This window comes from Solea senegalensis, linkage group LG14 (genome assembly GCF_019176455.1).
Source record: "Solea senegalensis isolate Sse05_10M linkage group LG14, IFAPA_SoseM_1, whole genome shotgun sequence".
Classification (NCBI taxonomy): Eukaryota; Metazoa; Chordata; class Actinopteri; order Pleuronectiformes; family Soleidae; genus Solea; species Solea senegalensis.
The window spans coordinates 17,865,949-17,883,624 of NC_058034.1; the positions used below are offsets into that span (position 1 = coordinate 17,865,949).

Here is a 17,676-nt window from a genome sequence, read left to right on the forward strand (position 1 = left end):
TCCACTATTAAAATACTGTCTCTTTCCTTCTCAGTTCCATGTCCTCCGACTTCTCTGAAGGTCCGCATGCAGAGGATTGAAAAAACATATTGGGCCATGACAACATGGGACCATGTCAATTGCTCCCATGTTGAGTATCGAGCAGACATATCCGGCCTTATCCAAAATAACCCACAGACCCAGATGGATGTCTTTTCTTATTGGTGGTCCAGACAATACTTTGAGTTTCCCATGCCTTGCAGCACAGCTTATAATCTCACTGTCCGTGCCAGAAACTCTGCTGGTGTCGGCATGCCTTCCAGTGCCCTATCTGGAGTCACAGGTAATTTTACATAGTGCTCATCCCTGATTTACTTGACTTTCCTGTAAAAATTCCCAAATATTCTCTTTTTGTATTTAGCTTTATGTGAAGAAAATAGGAAAATCACGTTCAAGTCACATGGCATTTACAAAAAGTAGAGACACTTTTGATGTATAATGTCTTTGTACATAAGTGGAATATCAAACACAAGACAGTAAATTTTACATGTGATATTACAATGAAACAAGCACTTAAACAAGTGTTGCGTCAGTGGGCTTGATTCTGTGATAGAGAATGATTTAAAAATACATTTATTCAGTTAAATATAAATCAGATTAAACTTTAAAGTAGGGTGCAGTTAAAAAAACTCTAGTGTTTAATATTTCAGTTTGACACAACTCACTTGTGTTTCTCAGTATAGCAGAGGCAGACAGGCAATTGCAACCTTACACTAGTAAAACCATAACTTAAAACTTAAAACACAAAGAAACGCCTACAAAAAGTTACATAATTGAATTCTGCTACTCAAAAAACGTTTTCCAGTTTTCCACCCACCTCTGCACTGTGGGGGAATACACACAAACGCTCCCTCGGTCAGGTCTGATAGTATTGCTTGACAGAGCAGCATACAAAGACCAGGAAAAGGCAGAATAATAACAACAATCACAAAGTTGCAGACTTCACACATTTTATTGCATTTTTGAAACGTTACACTCCCGTCTGTTCATTAACAGCGTCTCACTGGTTCTTCCCCAGCCCCCTGTCCTCCACAGAATGTGAGATACAGCGGTAACTCACAGTTTGCTGTGCTCACCTGGGACGCGTCAGTGTTTGCTACAATGTACACCGTCTACAGTACGGCAGATGGAAACCGCACAGAGCTTTGCAACACCACTGGACTCTCCTGCCATCTGACGGACTTCAATTCCAGTGCCACTGAAGTGACAGCTAGCAATGATGTGGGGGAAAGCAACCCGAACAAAATGATTACAGGTCTGGTGCAGCAAAATTTCTCTCTCCTTGATTTCAGTCATTTGTGGATGATGTGAAAAGATTAAAGTCAACTTTTTGTACTGGCTGTCAGTGTAATGCAGCTACCCTTTAGACCCTAGGTCTGAATCCAGACCCAGACGCTGTCCTTTCTGCACCCAGATCTAGTATTATAAATCATCAATGTTTTGACAGAGCATTTGTATTTTAACTGGAGCAGCTTTTCCAGACTTTACAGTACCTGGAAGGTCCAGAATCAGATCCAGAATCTGATTCTGAATCAGAAGATTCCTTGTCTGGTTGACAATAAGTTAACAAACTGTAAATTACCGTATGACGGTAATTCATGATGTTCATGAATTAGGACCACACTGGAAGCATGAGCAGAGCGTAGTAGAGCCCAGTATCTACTATATGTAGTAGTTGTGAATATTCCTCAGTCACTGTCTCAGTGCTCTCTGGAATAAAATCATACACCTACATCATTGTTCTGCCTGACTGGCTCGGTGAATATGTCAGTGAGGGATACAGGTGGTCCCTCCCCTCCCTGACATGTTACATGTTACAGTTGCTGCACTGTAGTGGTTACAGTTCAGAGATGATAGACATCATTGAAAAGTTTTTTTGTTGACGTTTTTTGTCACTGTAACAGCCGGTGTCACTTCGTCCTCTTTGCGACTTTGATCCACCTGTAACAGGCATTCCTCTATTTCCTCAGGTCCAGTAGTAAGTCGCAGAAGAAGGGATTTTCGGAGCAGTCTAATCCAGGCCAATTTAGGGCAAGGTGACTATACTGTGACTATTATACACTATATTACACCACCTACAAATAATTGAAAACATAATTATCAATCATATTCATCATCTGTAATCAAGTTAAGTATTACTGTTTTTTTCCCATTTCCATCTCAGATCTTGAAGCTCCAAATGTAGAGATAGAATTGCTCAGTGAAGTGTCTATGCTCGTGAAGTGGACGCCGGTGGACGATGCAACCGAGTACACACTCGTTACACTTGTACCATACGTTGCGCAGCAGGATAATGAGTCAGTGAAAGTGAAAACCGTGAATGTTGAATATTCCTTAGAGACTGATCTGAAGAGCTGGACCACCTACTGCTTCAGGGTTGCAGCCAAAAATGCTTTAAACCAAAGCAGCTACTCCAGGCCAGTGTGCAAAACCACAGGTGGCTCCAAATGAAACACCACACACAGTTTAAATATATACCCAGGACTCAGCAGTGACATCAGACTGGTTATATGTCTGTCTTCTCCACTCTTTAGTGCCAAGAAAAGAGTTGTTACCTATAACTTTAATGGGGAAACTATAAAAATAAAGTAATTACAACTGCAAAGCTACAGCGGAATTCTTTTGTGTGGGGTCTATGTCTTACATGTCACGAATAAATTATGATCAAACCTGAGGAGAACCTTTTGATTTGAATGCTTATGAATCTTTGTTAGCAATAGGTTGCATACATTCTCATAGTTGTGGCTGGTATCATAGCAACAAGAGGCTTCATAGCTGTCTAACTAAGTATTGCTAAAATTATATTTATCATAAATGCTTTTATTTTTGAGTTAGGATATTAGATTCTCTGGATGATTGTTCAACAGAAACGTATAATTTATGAAGCAATACTTCCGATGTTATTAAACTGGCAGTTTTTTTTTTAAAACAATCCCAGAAATAAAGGAATACAAATAAAAATGTGAAACATTAAAACACCCCCCTGTATAAAGACCAGTGTTGAAAATGTATTACTTTTTATGTGTGTGTGTGTGTGTGTGTGTGTGTGTATGTGTGTTCTTCATTATTAATAGTTGGGTCTAAAATACACACGTAAAAGTAAAATACTGTAAAACGAGACAATGAAAAGCAGCAAACACTGACATCTAAGAAGCTGTAATGATGTCATTCTCTTTAAATTTGCTTGATTAAAGAAGTAATTATACCTCCACCGAGGAGGTTATGTTTTTGACTGTTTATGAGCAGCATAAATTAAAAAAAGTAAAGGACAGATTTTGATGAAAATGTCTGGGGATGTGGGTTATTATGCAGGAAGGGAAACCTGATTAGGTTGGCTGGTGATACTGGTCACTTGAGGATATTAACAGTGTGGAAAAGTGAGCAGCCTTGGTGGAGGTTTTTGCTTTCTTTACTGTGGGTGCAGCTCAGGACCATGGTGTAACCCAAATTTTTACACATAAACAATGTTGTTACTATTAGATGACCTCAAGATTATTATTTTCTTTAAATATGTGGAGTTTGCCCACCAGTCAGAAGTGAAGAGGCATCTTGTATGAGGTGAACCAAAGTGTCTTCAGCTAAACTCAAGCAAGTCCGGTTGCCTAAATCTACAGTCTTGAAGATGCATGACCTGGATGACAGAGAACCTGAACAAACACCTTAGTTTTCCCTCTATTGTTTTGTGTTTGGAATTGTTTTGTTTCATTCTGTTGGTGCCATCTCTCTCCCTCAAGTGGTTTTGAATGTTTGTGGATATTTTGTGTCTTTCACTCCTTTTGTAGTTGCTTTACTATAATACTTCTGTGCCTTTATAGCCTTTCTCTGTGTTGCTTTCTATCTGTGGTTGCATATGTACCTGTTTCATGTCATTTCTGCTTTGTGTAGTCAGATTTGTACCTTTTCTTGAGGGGATCACTGTGGTTTTGTGACTGTTTATTAATTTGGTTTATCTTTGTGGTTGATTACTGTCTTTATTGCCATTGTGTGTCTTGTTTTACTGTGGTGACCACTTAGATGAGATCACTTTAAATATCTTGGGTCATGGAGATGTTGCAGATGAGTCTCAGATAGAGAAACATAATTCACACTCCACATGTCACAGAGATGAAATTCCTGTGTTACACCACCAACTTTCACAGCTGAAGAAGCCTCTTTGGTTGGGTGGTGACATATCCTCCATATCCTCTACAAGTCTAGCTGCAATGGATACAATGACTTTTATTTAAAATAGATATTGAAATATGTCTAATAAAATATGATATCTCCCTTTGTTATTCACATTTTACTGATTTTTGAAGCCCTGTTGTGTTTATATGTAAACATATCAGGGATTCTCAGTTATGAAAATTTGGATAGAACCTTTTTGAGACACTATTTTGTGGGAGGAAGATATGAAACAGATCTTTAGCTTGTATTTCATTATTGTTTTATTATTTATATAAAATTAGTGGAAAAATCAGTAGTGACGCTCCAAAACGACGTTGCAAAATGGCGGTATCCACAAAGAAAGACTGTTGCCTAAAATAATGATTTTCCTAAGGCTATTTAATGGGATTGTGTACTTATAAAAACAAACACGTGGGTAGTTTATTCAAGTTCTACCAAAAAAACCCTGATGAATATTACAAACAGGATATTTTACCTTGCTGTAACTGTCGTTGGTTTGTTTACATGCATCGGTGGCACAGATTAACAGTGCCCCCTCACGGCCGGCGGGCGGACGGCGCTGTGGAAGTCCGTTTGCTGAACGTAGGTATTGAAGATGGAACCGCTGTTCAGTCCGGCTCTTCATAGACAGAGACACCAGTTTGTCATCGACTTTGTCAAAAGGAACAAACCCCGAAAGGTAGCCGATGTGTTTTTCGAAAACAAACCCCCCTATGTACCCTCAAATTCAAAGTTGTGCCGAGTAATTTAGCTTCACATAGCTAACTGTGTTTTTTTTAGCACCAGCTAGTGACGTCCACTGCTTACGTTAACACTTCTCTCCTTGTAATCCATCGTTTCTCCTCTGTCTTAATTAATTAAATGTCCCACTAAGTCCCCGTGTCCTTGTCCTCTTCAGGTCGTGGACCTGGGTTGTGCTGAGTGTACCCTCCTAGGAAAGCTCCGGTGGTTTCAACGTGAAATTGACCTTCTTGTCGGAGTGGACATCGACGGGACCAAAGTTAAGAAAAAGATGTGCGTATATATGGGGCTGCAACTGTCGTTTTTTCCCACAATCGAGCCATCTGTCGATTACTTTCTCGATGAATCGAGTATTTGCTTGGTCCAGAAAATGTTCCCCAACCTCAAAGATTTAGGCTTTTAAAGGCTGTGGTTTAAAACTTTTGATCAGCTGATGAACAGCCTATTTCAGTTTAATGGTTGTTTGCAATAACTTGCTTACTCAATTACCTCACTCATTTCTTCTGTTTGCATTTTGAAGCACTACTTAGAACCTTCTTAAGATCCAACAGTGCAAAATGTAAATTCTTGCAATTTTTCAACTGGTCTTAAAATTCTGATCAGGAGTGTATATACAGTATAAGTGTAGTCGAACCTAATCTGAAACAATTTATGTAATTGGTAAGTACAAAGTCAGGTACCCTCGTTAAGCTCATCTCCTGTGACTCTTCACACTGCATGTGTCTTGTACCTACTAGTCCATCTATGTGGACTGACTTTGTGTCCTCTTTGCTTGTGTCTTCTATTAGGCATGCATTAGCTCCTATGGCAACTGACTACCTGCAGCCCAGTTATGAACAGCTGTGCATTGAGCTCTACCAGGGCTCAGTCACACAAAGAGATGCACGCCTCAGAGGATTTGATCTGGTGACCAGTATAGAACTGTAAGTGACAATTTTTTTTATTATGAGGCCCAGTGACAAAACATATGTATTAACAATTTCTTGTCTGTCACTGGTGAAACTAGAGAGGCTGAATTCCAAATCACTCACTACTTACACTAGTCCAAATATATGTATAGTAAGTTCACCATTTTATAGTGCTTTCTTCATGTTGAAAGGATATTTCTGGTTCCATCATCAACACAAACTTTCCATCCTTGACCAATCCATTACCAATTCAATTAGGTAGAACTGGTAACTTTATGTGGAACACAACACTGATTGCTTTATTGGAAACACTACACTGACACTGCTCACTTAATTAGGAACGCAACTAATGAGTAGTTGTTGATCACTTCCTTGATTAATTAAGTATGATGTTCACAATTGTCTTGTTTTGTCCACAAAACAAAATTATTCAGTTTTAATGATTCCTTTAATGATTTAAACAATTCCTTTGTTATATGGAGCAAAGCAACCAGAACATATTCACTTTTAAAAAGCTGAAAAATCAGAAATTTTTTGTTTAAATGCAACACTGACCACTTTATTAGGTACACTGGGCACCATGAAGCTGGCACAATAAAACATTTGCAGCAACATTGTCTTGTATTTTCTTATTTTTCTGTTCTCTATCCTTTCTTTATCTTTGTGTGCAATTTATCTCGCTATCTATTGCCATGATTTCTCCCTGATTCTCCCCAGCATAGAACACCTCACTCTGGATGATGTGGAGTGTTTCTCTGAGGTGGTGTTTGGTTACATGAACCCGGTGGACGTTATCATCAGCACCCCAAACTCTGAGTTCAACCCTTTTCTCCCCGGATTGTCAGGTTTCAGGCACAGTGACCACAAGTTTGAGTGGACCAGAGCCGAATTCAAGACATGGTACAGTACAGTGTTTTGAAAAAATCTGTTTTGGGCTGGATTCATTAGTGACTGGGAACATCGATGGATGAACTGAATCTGTCTCTTATCCGTGTCCTTAATGATAATAATAATAATGATGATTTCTAACTGATCTTTACATTCATACTCAGGGCTCAGACGGTGTGTTTGAAGTTTGGTTACGAGGTGGAGTTCACTGGTGTTGGAGCGGCACCACCAGGGCAGCAGGAGAGTGTTGGATTTTGCTCTCAGATTGGCGTGTTTCACCGGCTTGAGGGAAACATGTTGCGCTGTGACAATGCAGAGGATGTATTTGCATACACACTGGTGAGTGTACTGCATTTAAATTTGTAGCTATACTGGCCTCTGCTGGAGGCTTGTATGAACTGCAGCAAATGTGGTCCTGAACACCTATAGCAGTGGTTCTCAAACTTCTTACACCACGTACCACCAGAGAAAAGGATGAACTCTGGACACCATTATCACCAACGCTAAAATACAGTGGGGTAAATAGGCTGAACAACAACAAAAATAAGCTCTTTCTGTTTCAGCTCTACAGTATAAACTATCCCAGCCTGCGTGATAACAACCTACTGCGAAGGGTCCTGGTGTGCGAGGTCTTATGTTGGACAGAAAATCTGAAGAGTAGATGGGCAATGAAGACGACTTGTGATGAGGCATTGTGTGGAATTGAAGGAGGAAAAGAGGAGTGTCTCTCAGAGCGATGTATGGAGGTGGAAGAGGAGCAGACAGGTGAATAATTAAAGCCAGAAACAAATAATCACAAATGCTGGTAACCCAAGAGGGGCGTTTATGAACTTGGTCCACACATAAAATACATTTAGTCTCTTTCTTTAAACAAATGAACCCTCATTTCTACAGTGTGTGGAGCAGAGATGAGAGAGCCGATGGGACCCTGTGAGAAAGATTTGTCCAAGGATCAGGAAAATGATTACTCCAAATTACAGCGGTGAGTTTTCTTAAGAAAGATGAGTCACTTGTGTTTCCATTGTATGTCAGAAGAGAAGTATTGAGGGGTATTTGATCCTCATGATAACCTCCACACTCATGTTGCCTTTTGTCTTTGTCAGCAGGTGTGAGTCTGTACCTCTGGAAGTCTTGTGGTCTCACTGTCCCAAAGTCAGTGCCCTGTGTGGAAGTCTCGATAATCTCAGGCGTATACTAACAGATGATCCTGATGTCAATCTGAGCCAAGACGGCAATGCTGTGCTCTTACAGTATGATGAACAAGGTACTGTTTTGATCTGTTCACTGAAACTTTAATGTGTATTTCACGTCAGGGTTTCCCACGGGTCCTTGAAAATCTTTGAAAGTTTGCGGATTTGAAAAAAGTGCTTGTATTTTGCGCAAGAAAGAAGTTATATTTAGGTAAATAAAGTAGACATTGTCCACTGTCTCTCTTCACCGTTGATGTGAGATGCAAATTCCAAAGATCTCTGTCTCACCAAAGAAAATGACAAAGACTGAGATCCCAAGGACAACCGCTTGTCCAGCGGCTCTTACAAGTTGCCCTTCCATCTTAAGCTGTGTAAGCACGTTCAGTCCTTGAATTTGAGGGAATTGGCCCTGGAAAGTCCTTGAATTTGATGTCAACCAAGTTGTGGGATCCTTGATTTTATATAGAATATATCACATTTTTAGATGTGTAAAATATCAACCAGAGAATAGAAGAAGGGAATGGATGTGTTAGGTGAAATATGACTTATTATGCAGTTGCTGCTGTTTCCGTGGTTTATACAGTATTACCTCTTCACTAATGATGTTCCTGGTATAAAAAGACACAACACTTAATCAGACTAGTAGTGACACAAAATTGCCTGATCATCAGGTGAAAGTAATGGCAGTAAATATTAATAAGACTGCAAACTATCTTTAAACTATGTTTTATGAGGGCACAAGTGCACTTGACAGCTGCACATTGGTTCCGTAGTGGTGAAGTGGTTCCCAAACAAAATCTCTCTATACAACACAGCTCTTTGCACTTTATCATAAAAAACAACCTATTCTCAGTCGAACTTAACAGAGTGTTATCCTGCTCATGAATGTGACGATTAAATAAATTTGTATTTGTGACCTCTTTCATTTGTGATTTTAGACCTCGGGGAAAAGGAGGAGCAGGATGATCTGCAGGACAGTGGGTATGCAGAGGCCAGGCAGCACTGCCTCACTGCTGAGCAAGAGGAAGACTGGGGGGCAAATGTTTGATCAGGAGGATGCAGCTTGTTTTCCAGGACAAGTAGGTCAGTTCATCAGATTCAAGCGTAAAAAGTCCCCGTCGGACAGTCTGCACAGAGGCTTATTTGGTCTGAAGCTCGATGTTTTGAGTATTAAAAATGGCATGAAAACACAAAATCCTTTGGTCTCTAAAATATGAGTGCAGAGTGAAAGCCACTTGCACAATCCAAATGTAAACATTTATTAATAATGATCAATCAGACAAACGCTGTAACTTGCACACAGGTTGGGAGGAGATGTATACACCGGGAGGCTTTTGAACAGTTTTATTCAGTGCATGGTACACATTTGAAGCATCCAGCACACTTGTTAAGGAAGCAAACATTGGTCAAAAAAATACAAGTCTCTAACAGGAAATACTGGACAGTGTCAGAACAGCGCAGAACATCACTCTACAGGAGAATAATACATTTTACAGTTTTATACAGACAACAGCTTCACAGAAGAGAAGAAGCAACCATGTTTGTAACAACATGTTAGGTACCAAGATGAATATACCTGTTTCACACAGGCATAAGTAACTTTGATCCAAAAAGACAAAAAAGGACAAAAAAAAATCTAGTTTATAATTGGTAACTATATATATATATATTTTTTTACATGTAACACTGTCTTAGCTATGTCTGGGGGATGGTTTATCCCCCCGCCCCAAATAAAATGTTTAGCAAAAATATGGCACAACATCAGCAATGAAATATGACTTTCAGCACAGGGACATTAAAACCATGCTGAACATAAAAAAAACAACAACAACAACAACACACACGCACATAAAATGAGAACACTGATTTACAATTACACACCGACATAATGTGCAGATATCGTCTTCGAACAGCAAGCAATGAGAAGAAAATGACTGCCTTCATGCGAAAGAGGCAAACGAAGCGGTGTCTTCTGTGTAGAAAGGTAAAGTTTAACACATGGCACAGTATGAAAAAAGAAAAGAAAAAAGATGATGTGTTAAATCATGCAGAACACGAGAACGTGAAAACTGAACACTGACGTATAGTTAAAGTACCATACACTGATGACGCTTGATATAGCATGATATAATACTGTGATAAATGACAGGAGACGGAACATTATACACGCTGCACACTCCGTTCACTAGTTGTTATGCATCTTATACTGTCATTAGTTTATGCATAGGCCTGACACAGTTCCGGGTAACATCAGCATGATGAGTACTTTGACTAATTTGATGTTGGACAGACTGTGCACTTAATCTCCTTCAAAGTAGTATTTAGCAAATTTGACATTGCTGCATTAATTCATTCTAAAGCACTAACTGATGAGATTGCTCGAGCCAACAGTTGATATGTCGCTAGGAGATGCATGTATGCAGTCTCAGGATTACTGCATATTTTCTTCTTGGCAGTGGGTAACTTTGACGCGTCCTTCATTGTACTGTCTATACTACAGTTTATATCAGCATTAGGTGCCAGGTGCAATACTGGAGCTTGGTGAGCTCGGAGAGATTGAACATTTTGCAAAGCATAGGTGTTGAACAGATGCACACCTGAAACACTGGGAATTAGATATACAGTATGCCTATATATGCCTTTCATAGCATATTTATCAAATGAACGCCTCTTCTAATCGCACATTCTAGCCTACAGAGACAAATAAGCAGTCAGTTACAAAATCAATAAGCCCAGATCGTGATCCGGAAAGTCATCATTAAATAAGGTTGTCTGGGGGACGATGATGATGATGATGATGATGAAATCCAGTGGAAGAGAGATTGCTGACAGATTGCTTTTCCACTATACAGTTGTAGCATGGTTATGGAGACATCATACCACGGCTGCAGGAAACTGTGGTTATGTCGTTTTGTACATGACACAGACTAGCGACGAGCAAAAGCAGTTGTTTTCAGTGTACTGAATCATTAGAATTAATTGAATTAATAAGATTATTAATTCAGTACTTCCAGCATGACCAGAGCACAGACTCCTCCTGACACAGTCACTGAGATAAAATACGGCTTGCTTGGAACCTCACCAGAGCAGGTGCTAAAAAAGTACCAGGTACTATCACTAATGGAAAAGCAAAGAAACAACAACAGTCGTGAGTCAAGTCGTGGGACATGTATGCATTGTGGAAAAGCGCCATATGTCTGAATCATCTGTTGGGGAAACACTTAAAGTGAACCGTAGTTCTAAATTTAAATTATTCATCATGATTTGTTCTCCTTTTTTTCCCTCCCAGACAACTTTATGTATTGATAACTAATCAGGACACTAAGAGTGTTTCAGAGACAATTACAGGCTACAGTTTGACTATCAGGTTTGTAGTAACTGCATACATAAAAGTTGTTATTTTTCAGTATTTCTTTTCATTGTAGGGCAAACATTTTAATCTCAAGTGAGTTTCACTGCATTTTGCCTTTGTAGGGTCAAATAGCTCCCCCCACTCGTTCAAGACAACAGGATATAACTGGTACTAGTGACCAAAAGTCTCATCACATAGCAGACACATGACCACACGCATACACAACATTCACACGGCCAATGGCTCAAATCTTGCACCTCATATTTGTAGTAAAATATTCTCACCTTCAAGACGCCAATAACTGCAGCTTACAGGCAAATATTAAATACAATGTCCTATTTGTAGGAAGGAATACAAAAAAGGTGACAAAAAGGAATGTATCAAACCCAGGACATACTTTTTAAGTGTAGATTGCCTTCTGTCCTCCATTAGAATTTAAAGGTTGGTCATTTATCAACACCTTTATAATAAGTTGGGGCAACACAGTTGACTCTGAAAACAGGAAGTGAGGAATGGGCTGTTTTTGTTACATGAACATGAAAGTTCTTGAATAATCTGTCAGTGTTTCATTTGCCTTCACATATCACAGCTGTTAGAAATGTAGCTACTGTGTCACGTTGCTGATGTGAGCACATGGGGGCACTGTTGTGATGTTGGTTTCACTGAGTGACACAGTGCTGCTTGGACTGGAGAATGGAATGAATTCGGGACTGAGCAATATACTATTTCCTCATTGCAATAAAAAAATCACTCTCAATAGCACAATGATTTCCATAATCAGATTAGGTATAATCATATATGGGAGGGAAATAGCTAGTATCTCACATTTGTGACTTGCAAATGCTGTAAACGTTGCCAACAAACAGTTCTAGTGATTTGTTTTTAGCTCAACAAAGGGGACTGCACCATTTAAAACGGTCTTATTTAAAATTAAGATCATGTTTCACTTTTAAAAACGTCCCTATCTCACCTGTAATGCAAAAAAGCCCCTTAAAATTATTTCTTTGTGTGTGTGTGTGTTAGGGTCATTTAAATGTATCACAATCATGTAAATTGTAATTATTTTGGTTAGGATAACTGACATGAAATTTTCATATTGTCCCATGCCTGGAATGAACACAGTCCTGTCTCCTTTTTTTGGGTGTAAGCAGCACAGGTCTTAACGCTTTATCACCACCTGTTCATACGCTCCGGCACCAACCCTACAGGAAGACAAGACCAGATAAAAAGACTTAGAAATTACAGAGTACAGCTGCCAGGGACAAATCAATAAGGCTTCAAAACAGTGAATATTAACTGAAGCTCACCTGGTGGGGAGGTGATGGCTTCCAAGGGCCGTACTCCCACCAGGACCGACAAACAGCCGCAGACCCTCCTCTGAAACATAGGCAGTTGTCGCAACATTCAGTCAGAACCAAGAGCAACAGTGTCCTCCGGTAGGATTCCTGTTATGAGAAGCTGCCAGTTGCTAGGCAACCTATAAATAATCATGTATTGACAGAAGCTTTCTTTTTCCAGCTTTGAGCGAGACAAGACCTTGCATAGAAAAACAACGCCACGCTCCTCAAAATACAAAGACTCATGGAGTCATGGGAGTGACAGAGAACTGCCAAGTTAATTACTATGCTTTGCAAAGTAGCTGTGCACTTACAGTACATTCTCTGATGCACAACAGCAAATTGCAAATCAAAATGATTAACTTTACTTGATTAGTAGGTTTTGATCAGCGAGAGCCGGGTCATTTCTTTCCACATTCCAAACTAATTCTCATGCCCACAGCTTGGTTCATACCAAACAAGACTCCATGTCAGTCACTTCATTGAGATCTACTTAATCTCACATTCCATTCTAGTAATGGTGATTCCTCACCAGGAGTTGATGTACTTGTATTTGCACTGATTTGTGAACGGTGGACCTCCTTGCGGCAAGTGTCCACGGTTACTACTACTACTTTGGCTCTTGACCAAAACAACAATGTGCCACCCACTGGATTAGAAAGTAGTAGTACTATAAAAAGCGTGCAGAATCGATGTGTGCTCTACAGTGTCCACAAAACCAAGCTAGAGGATTGCTTGCGTTCCCAAAAAGGTAGATACAGATCACCTCGGGAACAGGCAGGTGAGAAAATATACATTATATGGACAAAAGTATTCAGACGCCTGACCATTACACCAACAGGGACTGTAATGACGTATTCAAATACATATACAGTAGTTTAATATGGAGTTGGTACTTCTTTTGCAGCTGTAACAGCTTCCACTCTTCCTGGAAGACTTTCCTTAAGATTTGAAAGTGTTTCTTCTTACAGTACATCTCGAATAAAGTACTTAGGGAGCACTTTGCTCTAACTGCGTGGCGTTCTATTCTATAGCATTACTGGGTTAATACGAAACGACAGAATAATAAATTACTTACTTATAATAACATATATACAATCGTTCTTCGTGACACTGTTTTTGCAGTACTATAATTGCACTTTCTTTTGAGTTGGCGAGGTAAATGTTTTCCATCATCGTCCTGCAAAAGCTCCAAAACACCAAGTTCCTCACACATTAGTGACGTCCGTCTACTGTCACGTGCAGATTATGGTTGACGCAGATATAAGAATATGAAGCACAAAGGAGAGACCGCTGTCCTGCAGCTGTGGGCCTGAAGTCCACATTTCATTCAGGAAAAATCCCTAATTCTCGATCGGTTGCTCGACACAGTTTCTTGAGGACGTATTAGCACCACGCTCACCTTCTCTCTGCACATCACTTGCTCCCCTCTTTCATTCTTTCACTCTGGTGAACACCCTGCGTGGCCCCTCCTGCCACCACTGACACCTCGCCGTGGGCCGTGTCCGTCTCCTGCTCCCTCTCCAGTCCCGTCTGCCTGGGGCCCTGCTGGTTCTGGTTGGGGTTGTTCTGGCTGCTCCAGGACTTGCTCCTGCTGCGGCTGGGCTCCAGAGACTGCTTGTTCCCGCTGCCGCTCACAGCCTTCCTCCTGTAGCAGACGCCACACACGAGACCCACGAAGGCGCGCCTCATTTCCCGACTTGCCAGCGTGTAGATTATCGGGTTCATGGCGGAGTTGAGCACAGCCACGCCAATGAACCAGTCCGCTTTGTAGAGGATGGGGCAGCGCAGCTTACACGCCACATCCACCAGGAGCAGGACGAAGATGGGCGTCCAGCAGGCGATGAAGACGCCAACTACGATGATGACCGTGCGCAGCAGGGACATGGCGTGCTCCGAGTTGCTGTGCTTGCTCACCTTTTGGCTGCTGGACTTCACCAGGATGTAGATGCGGGCGTAAAGGACCGACATGGCTAAGAGCAAGAGCATGAAAACCGTGATACAGAAGGCCACATATTTCTTGGTGTAGAGAGGGAGGATGGTGGAGCAGTCTGGGAGGTTGTCCAGACAGTTCCAGCCAAGAATAGGCAACGCTCCAAGACCTATGGCAATCAGCCAGCAGGTCCCGATGAGCAGAAACACTCTGTAGTTCTTGTTGGCATCATAGGGCCTCATTTTGATCATAGTCAGGTGTCTCTCGATAGCAATAGCCAAGAGGCTGAAAATGGACGCGCCGAGTGCCACAAACATGCTGCCCTCTCTGACAAACCAGAGAGCAGGTGAGAGCTGCAGGGTCTTTTCCCCTGACAGCAGCAGGTTGACCAGGTAAGCCACTCCGGCCAGCATGTCGCACAGCGCCAGGTTGCCGATGAAGTAGTACATGCGGTTGTGGAACCGGTGATTCCTCCATATAGCCACCAACACGGCCAGGTTCTCCAGGACGATGAAGCTGCACACGATCAGGAACACGACGGTCTTGGTGTCCACGGTGCCGGGGCTCGTGCCGACGCTGGGCCGGTGCTCCAGCTTCCCCGTGTAGTTGTAGTGGAGGTAAATCTGAGGGTTGATCATCTTCGCGGCACCGGCTGCTGACACTGAAGGTCAGAGGTGAACGGGTCATCGGGTGTGTTCAGCCGAGGCAGGGGAAGACCTGAGGAGAGCTGTCGTTATTCAAACGTTACTTAAGACTGACAAGTATCGCAGCAGGTAAAATAAAAATAATAAGATGGGATAAGAGACAGATCACATGAATAATTGAACATCAGCTACAGCTGCAGTGTTGTCTAAGATGCATGAGCTCTTCTTCCTCGTGCTGGTTAAAGGCTCGTTGTAGAGCTCGAGTTCAGGATTTGTTCTGACTCGACTTGGATCTCGGACTCGAGCCTTTACTGCATTTGGACCAGGAAGTTGGAGGAGATGAGGACTCAAGACTTTTTCAAATTGATGAAGACTGTTCTTCTTAGATCTGTATTTAACATGCCCAAATTATTTGGCGTAACATGTCGATAGACCATTACATTTAACGTTTTTCCACTCAAAGTGTGCTGAGGTGTGCATTTCTTTCCCTCAATGGACACGAAAGAGGGAAAAAGAGAAGAAAAGCAAAAGGAGGACTAGTTTGGATCCTGATGGTTACCTTTCAAAAAAGTTACAGGCTAAAAAGCTAAAGTTTCTTGTTGCATGCGTTGTGTGTAAATAAATAAATGTCAGCTACTGTATGTAAGTGTGGTGGAGTGGAGCACTGAGCTGCAGCGTATGTTTGTTTTTTTTAATTCTCAGAGATGCTGTTTTCAGACTCATCCAGAGACATAAAAGCAAACATGTATGTAGATTGTTTTTTTTTACAGAATTGCTGCACATGTGGAGACACAGGCACTTCACTACCAGGCGAAGGCTTTATTGCATCACTGAAAGCAACCAAGGATGTGTTGTGTATAAAAGTGTACACACAGTAAAGCACTGAAGGACTAACTTCTGACTTTATCACAGCACACTGTCATTTTTACAAAGCAGCGTTTTAAAAAGTAAAACCACAACATCAATTCAATCAGTTCAAATATGCTTTTTATTCTATTTCCATAAAGTGCAGGAAGATTAAGATCAATTAAAGTAAACTATGATGCATGCATCATATTTGTTGTGTTTGTTTGTTTGTTTACACTGTATCTTTGGACCGTTTCCCAAACATGCAACTGAATCTTCATGTTTTTTAGAAAACCATAAGCATGCACATCAACAGTGGATTTCACTCACTAAAAGTCCAGTTATTTGTGCAGAAGAAACATTGAAAGAAAAAGAAGAAGAAGCTCCACACGTCTTACCTTTGGATGCTCGCAGACTTTTCTAACTTCAGCTCACACTGACGCTGCGTTTCACTGCTGACTCGTCCATTTTCCGGGTTTGAAAACCGCTGTGGTTTAAAGCTTTTATTCCTCCTCGCTCCTCGCAGTTCACTGGGACAGAGCGGCAGCTCCTCATCTTTCTTTCTTTCTTTTTTTTCTTGCTGAATCTAAACTGGAGAGTTCAGCGGAGTGGACTTGGCTGGAAGTCAGTCACACCCTCCCTCTCTCTCTCTCTCCCTCTCTCTCCCTCTCCTCTCTTTCTTCTCCCTCCCTGATTTAACCCGGACACAGAGATAGAACAGAGAGAGAAGCTGCAGCTCAATTAGTGAAGGCAAAGAGGAAATCCAGAAATTGAGTGGAAACTTTCAAGATATGTGGCAATAATTCATCTTCACTGGATTTGTCTCATTTATATTACAACAATTTTTTTTTTAAAAATCCCTAGGATGAAGTTGCAGTTGTGTACTCCTGAGAGGTTATACATCCATTTAAATGGTTTATTCATGAAATATATTTGTGAAAATTGAACATTTAAGAAGAGAAAAAGTCAGAATTTTCTTTCAAATCTATGCTATATCTTTCCATAGAAACAAAATGTTGTCATTAAAAGATGAAACAAAATATAACACAGCAGAAACTTTCTTTAATTATAATTTATTTAAAGGTACAGTAAAAAAAAAACATTGCGGTGGCAGCGCTGAACCAGCTCCTGACAAATCATTGAGTATAATTATTTAATGATAATAACTTCATCAGATTTTTGCACACTGGACCTTTACAGTAGTCTGAGCTACAACTTAGAGGTTGAAACTAAAATTTTGCAAGAAAAGAAACGATAAAATACAAGAAAAGAAGAAAATCAATTGCATAAAATCTCTGACGCCTTTTAGCAAATGTAAACACGAGTCTAAAGCTTACTGGGTGAGTTTATGTTGAAATGACCACAGCCCATCCTTTGTTCAGGTCTTTCTGTCATGACCTCATATCCAGGAAGGATGGGCAGGGCTGGCAGCAAGAAGAAGAAGAAGAAGAAGAAGAAGGAGAAGAAGGAGGACTGGCGGCGTCTGAGAGACTGATGAAGACCTTCTTTTAAAATAGACGTGACAAACGTTCAGTCTAAACTGTGGAGATTTCAGGACAAAAAACCTTGAAAGAGTGCACAAATGTGACTGAAACAATAAACCTCATCTCCAAACAGAGTCTAGAACTTCC

General features: G+C 40.8%; 3 protein-coding genes and 1 long non-coding RNA gene across 4 annotated transcripts in view; 2 read left to right on the plus strand and 2 right to left on the minus strand.

Moving 5' to 3' along the window:
- LOC122781169 overlaps window positions 1-3,710 on the plus strand; it is a 45,373-nt gene extending 41,663 nt beyond the window's left edge. The window contains exons 56-59 of the mRNA XM_044044718.1: window positions 35-322; window positions 1,058-1,294; window positions 2,010-2,075; window positions 2,204-3,710. Of these exons, the coding sequence (XP_043900653.1) occupies window positions 35-322; window positions 1,058-1,294; window positions 2,010-2,075; window positions 2,204-2,490 (878 nt within the window). The 3' untranslated portion in view covers window positions 2,491-3,710. The remainder of the gene's footprint in view (window positions 1-34; window positions 323-1,057; window positions 1,295-2,009; window positions 2,076-2,203) is intronic.
- A 1,090-nt stretch (window positions 3,711-4,800) lies between these two features.
- Window positions 4,801-9,107, plus strand: LOC122781310 (small RNA 2'-O-methyltransferase-like). The gene is made up of 9 exons (XM_044044956.1): window positions 4,801-4,885; window positions 5,105-5,220; window positions 5,736-5,870; window positions 6,573-6,755; window positions 6,908-7,082; window positions 7,307-7,508; window positions 7,638-7,725; window positions 7,850-8,007; window positions 8,872-9,107. The coding sequence occupies exons 1-9, from the start codon at window positions 4,802-4,804 to the stop codon at window positions 8,979-8,981; spliced, it is 1,251 nt and encodes a 416-aa protein (XP_043900891.1). The 5' UTR covers window position 4,801; the 3' UTR covers window positions 8,982-9,107.
- A 155-nt stretch (window positions 9,108-9,262) lies between these two features.
- Window positions 9,263-13,444, minus strand: LOC122781311. Its single transcript, XR_006361779.1, has 2 exons — window positions 12,593-13,444; window positions 9,263-12,487 (listed from the first exon to the last, which is right to left on the minus strand). It is a non-coding gene; the product is annotated as an uncharacterized LOC122781311 (long non-coding RNA).
- A 154-nt stretch (window positions 13,445-13,598) lies between these two features.
- Window positions 13,599-16,611, minus strand: LOC122781072 (sphingosine 1-phosphate receptor 3-like). Its single transcript, XM_044044569.1, has 2 exons — window positions 16,444-16,611; window positions 13,599-15,272 (listed from the first exon to the last, which is right to left on the minus strand). Exon 2 carries the CDS (start codon window positions 15,191-15,193, stop codon window positions 14,039-14,041), a length of 1,155 nt encoding a protein of 384 aa, XP_043900504.1. The 5' UTR covers window positions 15,194-15,272; window positions 16,444-16,611; the 3' UTR covers window positions 13,599-14,038.
- Between the last annotated feature and the right edge of the window lie 1,065 nt (window positions 16,612-17,676).

Coding starts and splice junctions, on each gene's coding strand:
- LOC122781310 (XM_044044956.1), top strand. CDS start 4,802: ATGGAACCGCTGTTCAGTCCGGCTCTTCATAGACAGAGACACCAGTTT. Junction 5,871..6,572: donor CTGGTGACCAGTATAGAACT/GTAAGTGACAAT, acceptor GATTCTCCCCAG/CATAGAACACCTCACTCTGG. Junction 8,008..8,871: donor CTTACAGTATGATGAACAAG/GTACTGTTTTGA, acceptor TTGTGATTTTAG/ACCTCGGGGAAAAGGAGGAG.
- LOC122781072 (XM_044044569.1), bottom strand. CDS start 15,193: ATGATCAACCCTCAGATTTACCTCCACTACAACTACACGGGGAAGCTG.